Source organism: Mastigoproctus giganteus, chromosome 10, assembly GCF_048544385.1.
Source record: "Mastigoproctus giganteus isolate SK-2022 chromosome 10, ASM4854438v1, whole genome shotgun sequence".
Classification (NCBI taxonomy): Eukaryota; Metazoa; Arthropoda; class Arachnida; order Uropygi; family Thelyphonidae; genus Mastigoproctus; species Mastigoproctus giganteus.
In genome coordinates this window covers 187,862,735-187,880,619 of record NC_143584.1, presented here as the reverse complement: position 1 = coordinate 187,880,619, position 17,885 = coordinate 187,862,735, and the positions used below count along the sequence as shown (strand labels likewise).

At 38.4% G+C, this 17,885-nt stretch overlaps 1 protein-coding gene across 1 annotated transcript in view; it reads right to left on the bottom strand.

The window, feature by feature from the left end:
* LOC150079653 (medium-chain acyl-CoA ligase ACSF2, mitochondrial-like) overlaps positions 1–17,885 on the bottom strand; it is a 214,685-nt gene that overhangs the window by 76,182 nt on the left and 120,618 nt on the right. The window contains exons 9-10 of the mRNA XM_090382505.1: positions 16,022–16,170; positions 5,153–5,244 (exon numbers count right to left, since the gene is read on the bottom strand). Of these exons, the coding sequence (XP_090238631.1) occupies positions 5,153–5,244; positions 16,022–16,170 (241 nt within the window). The remainder of the gene's footprint in view (positions 1–5,152; positions 5,245–16,021; positions 16,171–17,885) is intronic.

Genomic DNA, 17,885 nt, shown 5'->3' with positions numbered 1-17,885 from the left:
GAAGACTGAGGCTTATGCTGCAACAGACAAAAATAAAATTTCCTAGTTACCCCGAGAGAGAGAGAGAGAAAAGTAGAAGGGAATCACCAAGAAAGAGAAGAATGATGATATCCAGCTCAGGACCCTGGGTGTGCCAAGCCCATACTCACCAGATGTGAGTCCTCAGGCTTAATTTATGATATCACAGTTATTCCCTGCATCCAGTTGCTTTGTGACCACATCATAGTATCCAATCATATTAGTCAGACAAGCTTCCCCTTAACAAACCCATGCTGTCTCCAAGCTATAAATGAAGTCTTGTCTAGATGATCCTGCAGTGTTTCTTTACCCAGTGCCTCCATTAATTTCCCTGGAACAGAAGTTAAACTAACAGGTCTGTAATAACTTGTGTTGCCCTTTGATCCTCCTTTGTGAATTGGGGTCACATTTGCACAATTCCACAATTCTTTGGGTACCTCCCCTGAGTCCAAAGAAGCTCCCATAATTATGGCTAAGGGTTTGCTTGCTTACATCCTTTGCTGCCTCCTTTAATATAACTGGATAGATCCCGTCCACCCCGGGTGCCTTTTTTATGTTTTTATCTTCAACAATTTCCCCTCCACTTTTCTCTCAGTTATTACAAAATCATCTAGCTCACTGCCAGAGTTTAGTTCACCTCTGGCATTCCCCTCCCTGAATAACTCCTCACGTGTGAATATAGATGCAAAATACTGATTAACAGGTGACACAGAAGCCTATGATAGATATAAGCTGGTCTGTAACCAAGTCACAAAGGAGGTTAGGAATGCAAAGGCAGATTACGAGAAATCTTTCGCAATGGATGCAATGAAAAACAGCAAAGAATTCTTTACCTATGTAAACTCTAGAAGGAAAGGGATGAATCAAATTAGTCCACTTGATATCGACAGTTGAACTGTTGATGATCCTGCTCAGGTAGCTAACAAATTAAATGAATATTTTGCATCTACATTATCACATGAGGAGTTATTCAGGGAGGAGAATGCAAGAGGTGTATTAAACTCTGGCACTAAGCTAGATAATCTTGTAATAACTGAGAGTCAAGTGGAGGATAAATTGTTAAAGATAAACATAAGAAAGGCACCTGGGGTGGATGGAATCTATCCAGTTATATTAAAGGAGGCAGCAAAAGAAGTAAACAAACCTTTAGGTGTAATTATGAGCACTTCTTTAGACTCAGGGGAGGTACCCATGGACTGGAGATATGCAAATGTGACCACAATCAACAAAGAAGGATCAAAGGGCGACACGGATAATTACAGACCTGTTAGTTTAACTTCTGTTCCAGGGAAATTAATGGACGCACTTTTAAAAAAGCATTGCGGGAACATTTAGACAAGACTTCAGTTATAGCTCAGACATAGCACGGGTTTGTTAAGGGAAGTCTTGTCTGAACAATTTGGTTAAATACTATGATGTGGTCACAAAGGAACTGGTTGAAAAGAATAATTTTGATATCTTATATTTGGATCTTAGAAAGGCTTTTGATACTGTGGCACAAATTGGAGCAGTGTGGCATTGGAGGCAAATTGCTGCTGCTATGGATAAAGGGATGGTTGAGTGGGAGAAGATAGAGAGTGGTAATCAATGGACACTGCTCTTCGTGGACTAGTGTTATTAGTGGAGTCCCTCGGGGTTCAGTGTTTGGTCCATTGTTATTTTCTGTATTTATTAATGATATCGACGATGGTATATTAGGCTTAATGTCCAAGTTTCAATATGATATGAAGGTCAGCAGGGTTCTTAATGACACTAATGACAGTACACTGTTGTAACAGGATCTAAAAAAGTTGAGCAGGTGGGCTGAGAGGTGGCAACTGAAATTTAACATTGACAAATGTAAAGCACTGCATATGGAAGCAGTAACCCCAGAGTTACGTATCAACTATATGGTACTACACTGACGGTGGTAGAGAATGAAAAGGAGCTGGGTGGTAATTGTTCAGGTAGATATGAAGTTTTCTGAGCAGTGCAGATAGTCTGCAAGAGTAGCTTATGGTGTCTTCTCAATAATATACAGGACTTTTTCTAGCAGGGATAAGGAGGTGATTATCCCCTTGTATAAGGCATTGGTCAGGCCACACCTTGAGTACTGTATACAGGTCTGGATGTCTCATTTTAAGAAGGATGTAGAGCTGGAACGAGTACAGAGAAAAGCAACAAGAGTAGTGAATGGAACAAAGGGTGACTCTTATGAAGAAAGGCTTAAGTTTTGCAAATTACAGTGTCTGGAGACTAGGCACCTGCGAGGTGGTCTGAATGAGGTGTACCAAGCCTGGAATGGTTTGAGCATACTGAGTGCTGAAGGGTTTCTTCCTCTTGCTTAGAATAATCGCCTGAGAGGGCATAAATTGAAATTGACGAAAGACGGTTGTAGGATAGATGTGCAGAAGTTTGACTTTAGCGAGCAGGTGGTTAATTGTTGGGACAAACTTTCATCTGTCATTGTAGAAGTTAATAGCTTAAATCGATTCAAGGCAGAACTAGACAAACATTTGGAGCAAGTGGATGGGTGAAATAAGTTTTTTTTTTTTTTTTTTGGTTGATGCTATATAAGCTTGCTTTCTTGCATCATGTGCCTATGCTAATGCTAACTCAAAAAACAGTAGACTTGGTGTGCAAACAACAGTAAGCACTTTTGTCACAGACTGTTCAAATAGCCGTTGCAAAGAATCTTGTTATATTATTAGCCATCTTCTTGGCATTCTTGAAAGTTTCTGAGAGTATGTTTTTATAACAATAAGGTGTCAACAGTAGTCTTCAAGCAACTTAGCTATACCGATGAAAGCACCTAAGATTAATGGTTTTCCATCTTATATTATAAAAATAGCAAAAACATATGTAACAAAAACAGGGTTGTCACTAGGATTTGCAGATCAAGTGTATAAAGCTACATTGGGTTTGTAATTAGTATTTAAAATGTCTTCGTCAAAAAAACAAAAAAAAAAACAATTAAGATAAAAACAGAATATGTAAAATCATTACACGAACAGAATATTAAGTATAATTATTAACTTAAAGATTAATATAATATTATAGGGCAGAAAATCTCAAACTATAACACTGTTTAGTGCAAATATTGTGAATCATATTGTGTAAATAAATCACAACTGGGTCATCAACCCTTATACTTCTGCATACCACCCACCCACTAATGAGAGGCCAAATAGCATCAAAATGGTGCAGTCCTTTGAATTCTCTAATGGGGAAGTGTTACTTGTTCGAAGTATAACAGGAAGGCAACTCGTGAAGTATTTCGCAATATTCCTTAATATAAAATATTATAAAATGATGATAACGATGCCTAACACACAAACTTCAGTTTGTCTTAAAATTCAATTGTGTAGTGTTATAGCACTAATTCTGCCCTTTCCTATGTTTCAAACTTACAGTAAAATCAACAACTTAATTTTCTGTACCCGTCCTATCTAGATCCCTTTCAAAAGCTTCAATATAATATTACTTTAAGTACTGAATGAAAAGTTCAAGGCAGAGTAAAAAAAATCCTAAAATAAAAGCGTATATTTTTATAAACAAAATGGCAAAGATTAGTCGCTATAACTGTAATAAACACGTGTTAAAGAGGCCTACAGTTGTTAGCCAGCAACAGCTATATCAGTTAGCCACTTACAAGTGTAAAGGGGAAGATTTTTGTAAACACTGGATGGACGCATTCACTTTAAGATGCAAATTAGGGCAAAGGGAGAGGATAAGAAGCAGTGATATTTGTGTGGGTAGTTACCTCTTTGAACCCAGTGCTTTTCCATGACGCACCATCGAGCATCTTAAGACTTGGCTCCCGCCAATGAGAAAAAAGTTTTGTATAAACAGTGTGGGCGAGCTTGGGACATAAAAAGCGGACCCTCGCAAGGCGAAAGGAGACGGACAGAGAGGAACAGACAAGACCCTGAAGGAAGGACCAAAGAGCCCAGCAAGGAACTGATCATTGTTCTGCCAAGCCAGCGCCCAGAGCCGACCGAGCAAATTGGAGAGCCACAACCATTGACTGATCGACTCAGTGTGATCTCTAGAGCTGGTAAGTTAAAATGATTTGAGTACGAAGCAAAAATTATAGTAATCATGGTACCGTTAAAATGTTTCCTTTCTAATTTCTAAACCTGATCCTATTGAAAGTTAACTACTGGAACTGAAGATGAAAAACCTTAAAGTTAAAAAGTTTGATCTTATAATTGCTGGACTTGTTTTGATAAACATGTTTAATGAAATATCTTTAATGAAATATCTTTAATGAAATACCTTATTAATGAAATATCCTAATTAATGAAATGTCTTAACATATCTTTTGAGTGAAGTGGGTAAAATTCTCTCTCTCTCTTGTAAGTTCTTTATTGTATTAAACTCTGTTATGTTTGTGTGTTATTCAGGTTTCTTCTTTTACTGCCAAAACCTCACATTCAACGACAAAAGTAATAGAGCTAAATGTTAAAGCATAATTAGAAGTTAACTGCGGTGTCGAGTAATTAATTACATAATTACCCGATAAAGATCACAACGCAAAAGCCCAAACTGCAGGATGGAGAGAAGAAATAGCTCTCTCTCTTCATCTTGAGGGTATACTAAGCTTTGTCCTATAGAAAACCACTAGACGAAAGCAGAACTAGATATCAGACAGGCGAGGCGAATATGTTAAGATAACCAACCAAAAGAAAAAAGTAAAAAACGAACTAACTACACTTAGAACAAAAAGTATGAGTTACGCCTAGTCTGACTATTTCTGTTACAGCCATACCTCTGAAGCTCGTGAAGGCGAAAAGAGTACGAATAAATGGGAAAGCCTAAGTAGGTAGCGAGCAACCACACACAGAGAGAGTGAGAGGTAACAGTAGTAATGATGCAGTTGCATTAAAGAATGTCATAACTTAAAGATTAGATTTTTATAATGTAAAATGAAATACAAATCTTTTAGTATACTGTATAGGAACATGAGTTAATCTAGAAAGAAGATCATAACAATGTGAAAATTATTTGTGGGCAAAGCATTCTATTAATTTTTATATTTGACCTAAAAAGATTCAAAAATCAAGAATGTGGGGCCAAGTGTATTATATACTACATTATAATATTTCATGTTGTAATATGAAATACAATAAATGACTTAAAAAGGCATATTTACCCTCAGATAAACAGCTGATATCATACTTCTTTAAGTTCGGGTGATTCATTATATCTACATACATTGTAGGAGTACCAAAAATACATGTACACCTGAAATTATGAAAGAATTAATAATTTTTCTATCCATCTGTAATACAATAAACAATAACATCCATACTCAATATAATGATTAGTGATATGAGAAGAAGAAAGAATGAATTAAAGAATAATTGAAGTGCTGTGGCCAGGACAACTGATCAGCTGATAACAATTTAAAGTAATTCCATGTATATCTCATTTTTGATCTTTCCCCCCGATATCCCCGCTCCCCCAATCATTGTGCAGTATCATACTCTAGTAACTTGTTTCTTCTCTGCACATCTTCTCTCTGTACTCCAGATTATAGCCTCATTTATGAATTTCTCCTGCGTTCCAGCAGCTCTACATCTCCTTTCTAAAATGAGCTCTCCAGACCTGTATGCAGTACTCACGGTGTAGCCTGACTATTGCCTTATACAAAGGGATATAAAGCAATATATATGCCTTATTTAAAGGGATATGCTAGCAAAATTCCTGTATATCACTGACAAGACCCCAAGAGGTAGAGGTCGTTGACTGAATCTGGCCAGACGCACAGTTCTTATGCTCCTCAGATTATAGTGTTAATTAGTTATTCAAAGTGATTAAAGTGGACTTATTTTGTGTTCAGAAAATATTATTCGTCAAGATCTATCTGTAGATGCTTTCAGAGTCAAGATCGGCAAAGGTAATGAGAAGTTATGACTTTCAAAATTTTGACTTGTAGCATGTGATTACTATGTATAACGGCACACAGCATGGCGACGCCATATAGGCCGTTATTCAACATAGGTTTTTTATTAAGGAGTTTGTAACTTTATTGTCTATTTAGATGTTTGATATTATGCAGGATTGAAGTCGCTTCATTACGATTTAGTTATATTTAATTTTTAGAAAGATTGGATTTGTCATTAATGAAATAGGTACTCATGAAGATTTCGTTGAAATAATTACGTACATCGGCGGCTGCCATAACTTCTTCCCCAACCACTAAAATCAAAGGGCATTGTTTCAGTTGTTTTGGTCATGTGACCATCAGCAACACCTCTCATTGGTCGGACCACTCTATAAGCAATATGTCGTCAGAAGATTTTTTACACACCTGTCAGGCCTGTCTGAAGAAGGTAAAACACGTAATAATCTGCAATGGCGACTGCAGCCGATCCCTGTGTGGAAATTGCTTAGGACGGTCACCAATTTCTAAAATGACAAAGGTAGCTAAAGAGCATTACGTTTGTGCTCAATGCCAGTGCAAACCTGCCCCAAGGGCCGCCATAGAAGCTAACGTGCTGCCAGAGCAGAATGATGACCCCGAAGACTCTACATCACTGAATACAGATGCCAACACCATACAGTCACTAGATGGATCTATAACAGAACAAATTCATTCACTGCACCTAAATCTGGAGGTGATAATGGCAGAACAGAGCAATGAAATCACTACCATTGTCAGAGGAGAAATCATAGAAGTATGGTCATGAATGGAGCATTTTCTAGACATCGGTAGAAACTACCGATGTCTAGAAAATGAGAGAACCAAGTCTAAGCTAGAAGCTTACTTTGAAGGAAGGGGAAAAGAAATGCCACAGCATCCTCTATCCTACACCCAAGTGCCGAGGACAACTCCAGATACAACTGCAAGCATCAAACCACCATCAACAAAGAAGAAAACACTACTCAGCACTCCACATCTGGTCATAATAAAGCTAGTGGAAAACTCGACTATAGACAATAGCGAAGCAGTAAAAACTACCGATGTCCAGAAATTGGCCAAGGACTTTAAAACTACAAGAATAAAGTCCATCTGAAAAACAAGAAATGTTGGAGTAATCGTTGAAACAACAACCAAGCAACAAAGTCCCGTTGCACAGAAGATGCACTGCAAAGGATCAACTCTGCAGTTTCAACTTCTACCTTCAAATACTACCTACTAATAGCAATAGATTTCGCAGGAGCCTTCAAACAGGCTCTGGTGGGCAAATATTCTTCGCAGACTTAGGCAAGCAAATATTCCATTAAATTTATACAAATGCATCGAAAACTACTTATCAAATAGGAAAATCTCCTAAGACTCTCACCCCAAAAGACACAATCCATTCTCCTGAAGGGATCACTGCAGCCTACTAAAAACCCCACTATCAAACTTCAAGGCCAAACCATCAAGCTAGTTTCTGCGTTAAAACTACTGGGAATAGTATTTGACCGTAAGCTCACTTTCTCTCCGCATCTTGCACACCTCCATATGAAAGTGAGAAACTACACTGCTCTCATTGCACGGGTGAGTCATCATGATTGGGGATTGAATCGACGCACCCTTAAGGTTCTGTACAAATCAATCTTCCTTCCCTTCATAACGTATGGATCTGTAGTCTAGTTTCGCAGGGCAACTCTTTACAACAACAAACGTAAACTGGGAACCATCCAGCGCACCATCCTTCTTACTATTACAAGGGTATACCGCACAGTTAGCAACCCAGCCCTTCAGGTTCTTGCGGGCGTCCTTCCCCTTGATCTGGAGGTTATTCGAAGGGGCCTCCACTACTGTCTATCCAGGGGTATACCAGCAACTATCCTTGGACACTCCATCAATAACTTGAATGAAATCAGGCAGGAAAACAAACAAATTGCCATCCTACTACTTCAGACTTGGCAGGACAGATGGACTGCTACTGACAAGGGCCCAATCACCAAGAAATTTATACCTTATGTGAATGCCATATTTCCCAAGTCTCCAAATTGGTCCTCTCCTGGTCTTTATACCGCCTACCTCATTACCGGACACGGATCAATAAACCATAAACTTACATCCATGGGAATCATTGACAACCCCTACTGTGCATGTGGTGAAATAGAAGACTGGAACCATCTTGTATATACCTGTCAACACTATGAGGACCTCTGCAGCATCCTGTTTACTAATATACAAGATAACCCTCAAGAAAATGAACACTTATTCATCACAGAAGAAAACTACTATGAGTTTACCAAGTTTGCATAAGCTCTCTTCACAAGACAGAGCACCCTATTGCCAACGCGTACGGGCCACCTAATTCCTCAGTGGCAACTTACACGCAGCTCTCTTGCTGTGTCTTATTTATTGTCCTTCCTGGGTTCCCCTTTCACCTGATGGCACTTATTGCTCCACTGATAACCTGGAGGATGCCTTCGCCTACATCCTCCATATTTCTAGCTATACCCTCCTTTCTTGCGTATGCTCTGTACTTCCCCAACTCTTACCTTTTTTTTTTTTTTTGTCTCCATCCGGGAAGCTCTGATAACCCTGGCAGAGACAAGTCAGAGAATAATGGGCAGCCTAGCTACCTCCTAGTGGTGTGTGCGGGCAATGTGGAGTCCCACAGGGGGCCTGAGGCCAAATGCCAGGACGCACAACAGAACCTAACGCAATATGTCATATACAACACACAACACTTTTCTGGCATTTACAGTAGTACTGTATTCCTTCACAGTGAACATATAGTGCAGATATGGGAAACCACAGGTGGCGCCTGACCCTAATACTATGCACACTATGACAAGACCTCTTGAACTGCTCTGGCAGCCTGTCTACACTGTCAGAAAACTTCATATCTGACTGCACAATTATCCCCAAGTATTGTTCGGTCTTCGCTACCCTGAGTGTAGTACCACACAGTTGGTACGTTTCTCTGGGGTTACTGCTACTCGTATGCAAAGTTCTGCATATGGTCAACAATATGTGTTGTAATCTCAGCAAGTGGAAGAATGCCATTAACATTCAGCTTACACAATCCATTCAAGGCTTTAAACATCTCAATCAGATCTCGCAGGTGCCTAGTCTCAAGACACTGCAATTTACTGCAAGACACTCAAGACCGGCTGGGGGACAAGATTAGCCTTGTGCAGGCGAAGTTTTTACGGCTGAGGAACATAGAGAAGTTTTTTCTGTTTTATTAAATTAAATTGGCTTGGATTGGCATATTAACTTATTTTCTAGAGTAGCTCTATATTCCTAGTTACGATACTTAGTTTAAATTTTAACGTAGATAGAGATTTTGTAAGTTATTACTTAGTATTGGTAAGGGTATCCAATCCGCGTGTTTTACAAATTATACAGAGCCAGTTAACCGGAGGTTTTTAGCTACAGTTAGCCGCTTTATTGACCAATTGTTATATTAAATTATTTTCTGTAAGTAGCTTGTAGACCTAGGCAAGATCCTTGATTTATTCTGAATTGAGTCAGTGAGATTTTGGAAGTTAATTAATATTTAAGTGTCCGTAGATTTACCGTTCGTAACTTGCCGCCATTGTTATACGATACGTTATATCCCGAACTAGGTAGCGTTAGCTTAGTATAGTATAGTATATAATATTATCAATTAATCAGTAAATTTATTAATCTTGTTGAACTTTATTGTCAATTAAATTGTACTTTTAATTAAATACATATAACGACTTAGATTTTACGAACGTAACATAATTAATTAATTCATAACTTGATAGGGAACTTATATAAAGAAATTCGAAGATAATACTTGACATTTAAAAAATATATATAGATATATAGTGTTACAACTGCATTGGGATACAAGTTTAGGGTTATAATTTTGTACTGAAATTGAAATTTTATTGAAATTGAATCGGAATCATGACTCAGACCAGAGCAGCAAAGCAAAAGGCTCAAGCTAAATGGAGTGCTGTGGCTCAGGGGAGAAGTGAAGGAGGCAGTTGCCCTCTGAATCACAGCCTTTTAAAATGCATTGCTTGCTTGATGTTTATGCAGCAATCAGGTACGGGATATGATATTGCCAAGGAGTCTTTGTGTGTACGCGATGTAAGGAGTGTGAGGAAATGAGACGACAACTCAGCATTGTTATGGGCCTATATGAGAGCTTGAAGGACAGGGTGAATGCCCTCGAAGGATTAAAAGTTGTTTGTTTTGTTATTTGGTTTTTAGGAGCATTAACAACTAAGGCCATATTGCTCCGTGGATTAAAAGTGAGGGGCCCATCAAGCTCTCAGCTGCCCACATCAATGCCAGACCTTGCACTTGATTATCACGCAACACAGTGGTAACCCCCAAGGCAGAATGCACTGGTCCAACAGGAACTAGTAGTTGTTGGTGACTCTATTGTCAGGGAAACAGGAAACATGCTATGTAAAAAGGATAGGTGGAACAGAACCAGGGTATGTCTGCCAAGGGCAAAATTGATGATGTTGTAGAACAGATATCATCTTTTAAGGGCACAAAGAGTGATATTGTTATACACGTTGGCACTAATGATATTAAGAGTAGGAGACCGGCAGAATTACTTAACAAGTACAGGTCACTTGAAAAAAAGCTGTGAATTAGGGTTGAATTTGAAAGTGTCTGCAATTCTGCCCAGACACTACAGGAGGGAGTATATGATGAGAGCCTTGTCGATCAATTCGGCCCTGGAAAGATTGTGCAAGGCTCAAGGGGTAGAATTTTTTTTTTTCAGCCTGGTCTGTACTTGTTAACAGGATAGACTGCTTCTACAGGAATGGGACACACTTAAATAGAAAGGGTGCAAGAATATTTGTGCTGATGCTATTGAGGCAGTGTTAGGTGGGTCAGAAAACTGCTAGCTTGGGGAGGATACAAGGACTAACAGATTAACAGTAGCCACTGCCAGAGGTGAAAGTGATTCTTGCACTGCTTCTATTGGAATGAGCAGCAGCCTGGAAAACAAGATGCAGGGTATTTCAGAGACTGCTGGGAGTCACTGTGGTACAAGTAAACACATGGGTTGTGTTAGAGTAGCTAAGAATAGGAACAGGTGCATGTATACTTGCATGTACACCAATGCTAGGAGTTTGGTAAAAAAATTTGATGAATTTGAGATATTGCTCACAACATCAAAGGCAGATATTGTTGGGATATCAGAGATGTGGTGTCACACAGATATAAGGAATGCAGAACTGGAATTTGGGGAATACAATGTGTAGAAAGGACAGACAGGGCAGGAGGGGAGGAGGGGTTATGCTATTAGTTAAGAAACATAAAATCCAAGGAAATGAAGTCAGTCGACATAGCTGGACAGTGCAGTGCTGAGTCAGTTTGGTGTGACATAAGCATTGGGAGATCAAAATTGAGAGTAGGAGTGTGCTATAGGCCTAATGACTCTGATGAGTATAATAATAAACTGTACGGGGAAATAGAGTGGGCCAGTAAATCAGAGAATCATATAATAGGGGGATTTTAATTTGCCAGATATTGACTGGAATTTGTGGGTTGGTCACTCACACACTAGCAAGGCTTTTGGGGGTTTATTGGATGATTGTTTTCTATATCAGCATGTTTGGTTGGCAACTAGAGGGAGTAATACTCTTGATCTGATTATCAGTAGTGATTCTTCATGCATTAAGAATCTGTAGATAAAGGAACCACTAGGTGGCAGTGATCACAGTGTGCTGAAGTGGGATTTACTCAGAGGGGTAACTACCATCAGGGGTAAACGGAAGGGTTTTTGCTTTCGCAAAGGTGACTACGGTGGTCTGACACAGCATTTAAATTCTATACGGTGGGACCAACTGATGATGTTACCAACAGCAAATTCAAAATGGGAAGCATTCAAAGAATTTATCTTTGAAGCTACTAGTCTAAGTCTACTACCAACTAAGAAATATTGTTCAAGGTTTAGGCCGAAACGGATGTCAGATGAACTAATGAGACATGTGGCAGAGAAGAAAAATGCATGAGATACATATAAATTAATGGGTGACATGGAAGCCTACGATAGATATAAGCTGGTCTGTAACCAAGTCACAAAGGAGATTAGGCAGCCAAAGGCAGATTATGAGAAATCCTTGGCAAATGATGCTAAAAAAACAGCAAAGAGTTCTTTATCTATGTAAACTCTAGAAGGAAAGGGATGAATCAGATTGGTCCACTGGATATCGATGGTTCAACTGTTGATGATCCTGCTCATGTGGCTAACAAACTAAATGAGTATTTTGCATCTAAATTCACCCATGAGGAGTTATTCAGGGTGGGGAACACCAGAGGTGAGTTAAACTTTGGCAGTGAGCTGGATGATTTTGTAATAACTGAGAGGAAAGTGGAGGAGAAATTGTTGAAGATAAACATAAAAAAGGTTCCCGGGGTGGACGGGATCTATCCAGTTATATTAAAGGAGGCAGCAAAGGAAGTAAGCAAACCCTTAGCAATAATTATGAGAGCTTCTTTGGATTCAGGGGAAGTACCCATGGACTGGAGAAGTTCAAATGTGACCCCAATTCACAATGGAGGAAAAAGAGCAACACAAGTAATTATGGACCTGTTAGCTTAACTTCTGTTCCAGGAAAATTAATGGAGGCACTGGTTAAAGAAGCACTGCAGGATCATCTAGACAAGACTGCAGTTATGGCTCGGACATAGCATTGTTTTGTTAAGGGAAAGTCTTGCTTGACCAATTTGATTGGATACTATGATGTGGTCACAAAGGAACTGGATGTAGGGAATAACTTTGATATCATATATTTGGATCTTAGAAAGGCTTTTGATACTGTTGCACATGGAATACTGCTGCACGAATTGAAGCAGTGTGGCACTGGAGGCAAATTGCTGCTATGGATAAAGGGATGGTTGAGTGGGAGATGAGAGAGAGTGGTAATCAATGGACACTTCTCATTGTGGACTAATGTTATTAGTGGAGTCTCTCAGGGTTCAGTGTTAGGTCCGTTGTTGTTTTCTGTATTTATAAATGATACTGATGATGGTATATCAAACTTAATGTTTAAGTTTGCAGACGATATGAAGGTTGGCAGAGTTGTTAAGGACACTAATGACAGTACACTGCTGCAACAGTATCTAGAAAATTTTAGCAGATGGGCTGAGAAGTGGCAAATGAAGTTTAACATTGACAAATGTAAAGTACTACATATGGGAAGCAGTAACCCCAGAGTAACGTATCAACTCTGTGGTACTACACTGACAGTGGTAGAGAATGAAAAGGACCTGGAGGTAATTGTGCAGGCAGATATGAAGTTTTCTGAGCTGTGCAGACGCTCTGCAAGGGTAGCTCTTGGTGTCTTGTCAATGATATACAGGAATTTTTCTAGCGGGGATAAGGAGGTGATTATCCCCTTGTATAAGGCAATGTTTAAGGCCACACCTTGAGTACTGTATACAGGTCTGGAGGCCTCATTTTAAGAAGGATGTAGAGCTGTTGAAATGAGTACAGAGAAGGGCAACAAGATTAGTGAATGGAACAAAGGGTGCTCTTATGAAGAAAAGCTTAAATTTAAACAGTGTCTGGAGACTAGACACCTGCGTGGTGATCTGATTGATTGAGATGTATAAAGCCTTGAATGGTTTGAGCATACTCAATGTTGATGGAATTCTTCCTCTTGCTCAGAATAATCATTTGAGAGGGCATAAATTCAAATTGAGGAAAGACAGATGTAGGATAGATGTGCGGAAATTTGCCTTTAGCCAGTGAGTGGTTGATTAGTGGAACAGACTTCCATCCTTTGTTGTGGAAGTTGATAGCCTAAATAAATTTAAGGCTGAGCTGGACAGGTACTTGGAACGAAGGGAGAGGTGAAATGGGAGCGTTTTTTTTTTTGGCTGATGTTGCATAAGCTTGCTTTCTTGAATCATATTGACTCTACTAATGCTAATGCTAATACTAATTTGCAGAACTGAAGCCTTTCTAGACAAGAGCACTCTTTTGTTTCTTTCACCAGTCTGGTTGTCTCTCTCTGCACCTTTTGCAGCAGATACACTTTTATTTTATCTACTAGTGGGCCAGAAAACTGCTAGCTTTGAAGGAAACACATACTAATGGCATAACTAGAGCCCCAAAATATTTTTAAGCTGTCACGGCAGCTTGCTTGCACTGTTTAGAGAACTGTCTGACTGCACTACTCTGAGTGTAGTACCGCACAGTTGGTATGTTAATTGGGCATTATTACTACTACCCATATGCAGTACCTTGCATTGTCAATCCTAAACTTCAACTGCCATTTCTCAGTCCATCACCCTAATTTTTATAGAACTTGTTGCAGTAGTTCACCCTGATTACTGTCATTAACTCCCTGCCCACCTTTGTATCATCTGCAAACTTAAACATTATGTAACCCCAGGGGCTCACATCTGGTGAGTATGGGCTTGGCACACCTAGTATCCTGAGCTGGATATCATCACTCTTCTCTTTCTTGGTGATTCCCTTCTACTTCTCTCTCTCTCTCTCTCTCTCTCTCTCTCTCTCTCTCTCTCTCTCAGGGTAATTCAGAAAATTTTTTTTTTGGCTTGTGCAGCATAAGCTTCAGGCTTCCTTGCACCATATGGCTAATAATAATAATAATTAAACCTGATACACCTTCATCAATATCATTGATAAATATTGAAAACAACAATCAGGCCAGCACTGAACCCTGGGGTTTCCACTAGTAACATCAGTCCAAAAGAACAGTGCCCATTGATAACCTCTCTCTGTCTTCTCCAACTCAACCATCCCTTTATTCATAGTAATGCTACATTGCTAATTTTATAATTTTGGTATTTGTTTGTTCATCATAAATTAATGTATAGTTTTATTTATTTTTTTACTTTTATTATTATTTTTTTCAAACCAGTCTGTGTTAGTCCCTATTGCTGTCCCATGGCTTTACAGGACTTACTTGCTCGTCTGTGTTTTTTATTTGGTCACTTCAGTTTTCCACTTCTGCTTTGAGCATACTTTGGTTAACCTGTTTGGCCAAACCTGTGCTTCTTTTGAGAATCCTGTATTGCTATGACTGACTGCTTTGTGTCAGACTTTAATCAAATAAATGGATATTGACTGAAATATAAACTTAATCATATTTCACTTCTTCATTTCAGTGATAATTTCATAATTTTAACTTATTATGGTAAGTCATCACCTCCCCAGGATATTCTTCAAGATGCTGGGAATTATAGCCTTCTGGTTGTGAATCATTAAAATTTTATGCATCACTGGTACAGGCCTTGCAACTGGGCCATCAGTTTGCAATGTTCATCTAAATGATGCCATCACAAAATGTAGTCCTATAAACAGCCATTTTATCTTCAGTTGCCTCAGTTGGTACTTTTTACCAACATGATCACATGCTGGGTGTGACCCTTCAGAGATGTAGAAGAAAACATAAGTGCTTAATAAAAGCAATGATGATGGCTTAGAAGCAAGGCTGGCAGGGGTACATGGATCGAAGTTTACAGTATTAAAGCCAGAATTTGTTTTAACAGCATTGTTTTTGTTTGCTGATATAAATGCACAGTTACAAATTCTAAAGTTCAAATTTTCAGATTTGTGTGAGAGAAAGAGAATCATTTAATCAGTGTCACAAAGGATACTGAGAAGATAATGAATAGCAGGTGAGAGAGAGGAGAGGCTGAGGCATCTGGTCTGTTACTGGCCCCGTTTATAAGACTCAAAAATGAACAAAGAAAGAAACTCTTAGGTTGGCAGATGGATGCTAAAAATTATATCCTCCTATCCTTTTAGATTTGAGTAAACTTTTATACACACTATAAAGAAGTACAAAGAAACCATACAAATAGACAACACTAGATTCAGCCATGTAATATCCAGAAAACTCTTCCCCACTCCATTTTTTCTCTGTTTAAATTAAAAATTTACACAGTTTTCTGTACAAAGGCCATCACAGAAACTTTCTTTTTTCTTTAAAAAATTTAATGGAATATTTCATGAGTACAGAAGTGATGATGTGGTATTTCTATAAGATAAATGTTTGTCTCCCCTAATATGTATGATTGTCCAAAAATAAATTCATATCATTTTCAAATGAAGATGGGAGAGAAAAAAGACATTATTTTTATAAATACCTGTGCTTATGAACAGCCTGAAGGAAGTTTTCAGCTTTAAAACTGGCAGCAGGATATACAGAAGTAATCCTAAACATGACAGACATTATGCTTCCAATAACATTTCCAAAACAGTGAAATAGAGGAACATTGATGCATAATATAGATTCCTATAAATATAAAAAAGAAAGTGGCAATTCTTCTTATGCAATATTAGTAGTCAGAGCATGGATTAACACAAGTGAGCATAAAGGAATTTTATATATGAAAAAGAATGTGTGTACTTTAAAAATAAAATATTAATATTAAAAATATTTAATTTCTGTGGATTTAAACACTACAGCAACAAAAGATTTCTTTATAATTAAGTAATGAACTTTGACTGTGAAGTGTGGTTGTTTACTTTCAAAGGAGCTTCAATACTCTTGGAACATGAACATAACAAACCCAATAAATCATGCTTTCAATACTTTAAATTTTACATTAAATTTTAAAGAATCCTTTCAATGCCTTTTTTCCCCAGCTTATATGAAGAATTATAAAATATAGAAAAACAGTTTTGGTCATAAGCTCTGTAGTGTAGGCCCTTATTGCATAGTACACCTTTCACCTGGATCCAAAATAACTATAAGTCAATGCATAATTACAAGCCAGCCAAATGAAACCAAGCCCAACACCTTGCACGCATAAACAGCTTGTCTAGAATTCTCATAAGCAAACACCATTCAACTGCTGACCATTCAATTGTTAAAGTTTAAGCCTCTCAGTTACAGTATTTCACACAGATAAAAAACCTATTGGAAATTACGTATGTCCCAGCAAAGAGCAACGTAATGTAATATGATACCTACCGTAGGAGAAAAACAAAATAATGCGACATATGGAGAACACTGTTGGCACATGATATGATAACACATATGAGCATTATGGCACAGCAATCAATATACAAGTGGTGTAAAAGTAAAGGCACATGAAGTGAACTGCTTGATTTTGTTAGAACACTGACTAAACTCTAGGCTATTAGCATCAACGATTTGTTTTTGTTTATAGCTTGTTTACACATTGTTATTTGTTTTTTACCTGTGTTGAGGATATTTTATATATACAGAATAACAGGTGACTCTATTGTCAGGGAAATGGGGAACATGCTTTGTAAAAAGGATAGGTGAAACAGGACCAGGGTTGATGACGTTGTAGAGCGGATATCATATTTTAAGGGTACAAAGGGTGATATAGTTGTACACGTTGGCACTAATGATATTAAGAGTAGGAGACCGGCGGAATTACTTAACAAGTACAGGTCACTGTTGAAAAAAAGCCGTGAATTAAGGTTGAATTTGAAAGTGTCTGCAATTCTGTCCAGACACAATAGGAGGGAGTATATGATGAGAGCCTTATCGACCAATTCGGCCCTGGAAAGATTGTGCAAGGTTCAAGGGGTAGAATTATTTTCAGCCTGGTCTGTACTTGTTAACAGGAGGGACTGCTTCTACAGGGATGGGATACACTTAAATAGAAAGGGTGCAAGAATATTTGCTGATGCTGTTGAGGCAGTGTTAGGTGGGTTGGAAAACTGCTAGTTTGGGGGGATACAAGGACTAATAGATTAACAGTAGCCACTGGCAGAGGTGAAAGTGATTCTTGCACTGCTTCTATTGGAATGAGCAGCACCCTGGAAAACAAGATACAGGATATTTCAGAAACTGCTGGGAGTCATCGCGGAACAAGTAAACACATGGATTGTGTTAGGGCAGCTAAGAATAAGAACAGCTGCATGTATACTTGCATGTACACCAATGCTAGGAGTTTGGTAAATAAATTTGATGAATTTGAGGTATTGCTCAAAACATCAAAGGCAGATATTGTTGGGATATCAGAGACGTGG